The 4,061-nt window shown below is 45.2% G+C and overlaps 1 protein-coding gene across 1 annotated transcript; it reads right to left on the minus strand.

Annotated features, from left to right (window-relative positions):
* Positions 1 to 1,813: 1,813 nt before the first annotated feature.
* LOC4343048 (transcription termination factor MTERF2, chloroplastic) lies at positions 1,814 to 3,589 on the minus strand. Its single transcript, XM_015789760.3, has one exon. The coding sequence runs from the start codon at positions 3,499 to 3,501 to the stop codon at positions 2,275 to 2,277; it is 1,227 nt and encodes a 408-aa protein (XP_015645246.1). The 5' UTR covers positions 3,502 to 3,589; the 3' UTR covers positions 1,814 to 2,274.
* Positions 3,590 to 4,061: the final 472 nt, after the last annotated feature.

A 4,061-nucleotide genomic window follows, 5' to 3' on the forward strand; every position in this document is an offset into this window, starting at 1 on the left:
TTCAAAAAATCCTTTGACCAAAGGAGCCCCTACCGTTGCCCACCCTTTTTGCATTTCAGTTGTCAATTTCCGCCGTTTATGCTCTGCCAACTACTGTACCATTACATCATTTTGGCAGTATAAAATATAACTATGTTGGGATTGGTTTTCCAGCAATGAAAGAACAGATTTATTACTTGCACTCTTGGCTCTTTGTTTGGGCAGGTTCCCAACTCCTCTTCCTCGTCTTCTCCGCGCACGTTTTTTAAACTGCTAAATGGTGCGTTTTTTGAAAAAAAAAATTTCTATACAAAAAATTGCTTACAAAAATCAAATTAATCCATTTTTGAAAAAAAATTTAGTAAATACTTAATTAATCACGGGCTAATGGACTGCTCCGTTTTCCGTGCAGGGGAGTTGGGTTCCCAACCGCCTGAAATGAACAGAGCTTACAGTGGAGGAGAACTTTATCACTCCAATAAATGCATACATAAAAATTTGTAAACTTTAAACCCTCTTTGTTTAGACTTTTAAGTAGAAAAATCTAAGTCTAAACAAACAAATAGCTTTTTCGTTTGACTTTCTAAAGCCATAAACCATTCTTACACTATTAAGTCAAAAGCTATGTTAGAGAAGCTTTTTTGTTTGTGTAGTAGAGATATGACTCCACCATTAAACTTATAACTATAAGTCCACCGGCTTATAAATCTAACTTAAAAGCATAAGACAATAAGCCTAAGCATGAACAAAGAGGTCCTTCATGTTGTACATAACGAACACACCGAAAATACATATTGCATTATCTCCTGAACCTTTTGAGAGTAAATAAACAAGCATCTGTCATCTCTGTCCCCTTTTCTAAAATTTATGGATATCCTTAAACCTATTGATCAATATATAGTCTGTTGATCAATTACCACACTAATATGAATATCTAGATAACTTAAATGCCCAAACTACATGAGATTAGACAGTGCTTTGCCCATCTTGATAGATCCAATCCAGACAATGGATTTATATGAAAATTTTCTTACAGGTCTTGGCATGTTAGGAGGATTTTTAACATCAAGATCCAAGAGAGATGCTACAAACTCAGAGGGTATAGTTTGTTTACTCCATTGTAAATAGCCAAGCAGGGAATATTAGATGCAGTTACAACTTACAAGTAGTTTACTGAGCACTGAAATCATGTAACTACCAAAATAAGAATGATTTCAAACTCTATATTTGCATTTCCATAACATACAACCAACATTGCTGGATTTGACTCTTCACAGAATTTCCTTTCTTACTGCACAAACAACTACAGGTTATTCTGACAGCACATCTGCTATCCAAATGTGTAAAAATCCAATCATTTATAACAAATAATGATCCTCTAAAGAACAAAATTACATATGCTGGAAATACAATTTTTGCTTTCCTTCATAAACCTTGTTTTGGTACCTCTTTTAGAAAAAATCTTAAACCTATTGATCTGCACTGTCATACTAATGCGCCCCTCAAACAGTTAAAAGATGATTCAAATGGATTGGCAGAAATTAAACATAACACCTCCATCAGCTATCCCCATTGATACCTTTGTCCAAAAATATAGGGCATATTTCCATGACAAGGTCTTCGAAAATTGATTTGACCATCAATTTCACACATGATTGTTTATAGCCACAAAACCAAACTCATATGAAAGTATTTTGAAATAGGAATCTAGAGTGGAATAATTTTTCATAAAGAAACATGCCTATAATATAGTATGATCATTCTGCATCCTGAACAACTAATTGACAGACCAAAAGTACATTTTATTATAATCCAAGAGATAGGACATTCACAGAGCTAAAATCACCTGATTGTTATGACAATCTACATCAGTAGTAATGATAAGGGTTTTGTTCCTGGAATTACAATACTGTGCATGTGTTCAAGAGTCAAGACAGAAAATTCAGCTATAACAAGCTACACCTAAATTGCATGACGTCTTCTACTCTTCTCACGAACCTAAACCACTTATGCCCATAAATAGTTCAACTGTACAAGCTCACAATGTTATTTGCCATCAGGAATGCATTTCGCATATTTCTTAGCAAATAGTGTCATGGACTAGTTCATGTAACCAGTATGTTCGCAGTTTCAATCATTCATATTTCAAGAATCCTACAACAATTTGTTTTCAGCTCCATTGCATGCCTTGATTTCAGAAAGAAAAGAAAGCATTCAATGAAATTGAACATAATTAAAGTCAAGGGGAAGGCAGTGCCTTTGTTGCACGGTGAAGCGCAGCATAATCCTCTCCAGCTACTTATACACGGGGACTCGACTTTCTGCCACAGAAGAATAAGCTTCCAGTACCTCAGGAATTTCATCCTGGTAAGGGGTGACATACTTCTCCTTAAACTTCTTCTCCCCCAGTACCAGATGGGATGTCTTGATGTCCCTGTTGAATATGCCCCTCGATGCCAACAAGTTCAGCACCGTGCACCTTGGCAAGATTCGCTTATCGTAGCTGAAGGAGAGAACCATCGGGCTCCTTGCGACATAATCGGTGGTCCACCTGAGCTTCTTCGCGAGAAACTGCCAGATGAGCTTCACCTTGTCATTCGACACGGACATGCAGTACGGGTGCCTCACAAACGCCTCAATCACTTGCTCCTTTGTCCATCCCAAGCTCAAGAAATTGTCCATCCTGCCCTTCCATTTCCTTGGATGCAATCTGGCAAAGAGCCCGAAGGAATAGGGGAACATTCCAGAGGAAGGTCTGACCCCGAGCTCCTTCATGGCAGCCAAGCTCTCCTCGAAGCGGGAGGCCCTATGCATGAGTGCCCTGGGGTGCGTGGTGACCAGCTTGACGATGACATCGTTCGTGGCGCCGTAGTCCTGGAGGATCTTGATCTTGGGGAGGAGGATGCCACGAACGTCCCCGTGGATGAGATCCGTGGACTGCAAGACGGCAGCGGTCACGTTCTTGTCGCTGCCGAGGAGGTCTCTGAGGATGAGGTAGTTGGGGCGGATGCAGCGCTTGAGGCTGTAACGGAGGACGCGGTAGGGGTTGGCGAGGACGAGGCGGCGGATCTCGGCGTCGGTGAGGCCGAGCTCGCGGCGGAAGAACTCGATCTTGGGCATGAGGGTGGCGTCGGCCCGGTAAGAGAGCAAGGACGGGTTCGAGGTGACGAGGCGGGCGATGTCGGCGGCCGAGAAGCCGATGCCGCGGAAGAGGGCGACGATGGCGTGCGCCTTCTTGGTGGAGCGCAGGCGGACGCGCGCGGCGGCCGCGGCCGCCTCATCCTCCGAGAGGCCGCAGGTGTTGCGGAGGAAGTGGAGCGTGAGGGAGCAGGGCTCGCAGGCGGCGCCGGTGGCGGTGCCTGAGAGCGCGGCCGGACTGCCCAGGAGGTGCTTGATGAAATGCGTGAGAGGCGGAGACCAGGGCGAGGGGGAGGGGGGCGTCCGCGTGGGGAAGCAGCCGCCGCCAAAGCCGCAGAGGAGGGCGCGGACCTTGAGGTGGTGGTGGTAGCAGCGCAGAGACATTTGGGCGGCGCCGCGGCGGCGGCGGCGGCGGCGGCAGGTGGACTTGTGGCGGAAGAGAGGTTTTCAGGTACCGCGGCGCTGCAGGCCTGTAGTGCCGCAGTGCGCCAGTGCGTGTATATCTCTATCTGTATATGGGCCGGCAACTTCGGCCCACCGTGAAAAATTTTGTAGGCGTGTTTGTGTTCCGGAATAAGTTTACTTGTCATCCCTCAACTTTCCGTCGAGTTTGTTTGAAATCCCTAATCCCCAATACCAAAGATCTTTACCCCTAAACTATACAAAACCGTGCAATTTAGGTCCCATAGTAGTATAGATGCATAGTTTCACTAACGTGGCATCCTAGTCAGCAAAAAGAATTTTAAAAATGTGGGGCACACATGTCGTCGACTTTAGTAGACTATGCTTTCTCGAAGCCTCCACCGCTATAGATGGCCGACGAAGGCGAGCCTGTCCAGCCTCCGCGGCCGGAAGACGCGGGGCTCGAGGACTGCTTCCTCCCACCGGAGTCCATCACTGATGCTGTCTCGTCCCACCTCACCCATTTCTCCTTCTTCGATGAC

Source organism: Oryza sativa, chromosome 7 (assembly GCF_034140825.1).
Source record: "Oryza sativa Japonica Group chromosome 7, ASM3414082v1".
In the NCBI taxonomy this organism is placed as follows: Eukaryota; Viridiplantae; Streptophyta; class Magnoliopsida; order Poales; family Poaceae; genus Oryza; species Oryza sativa.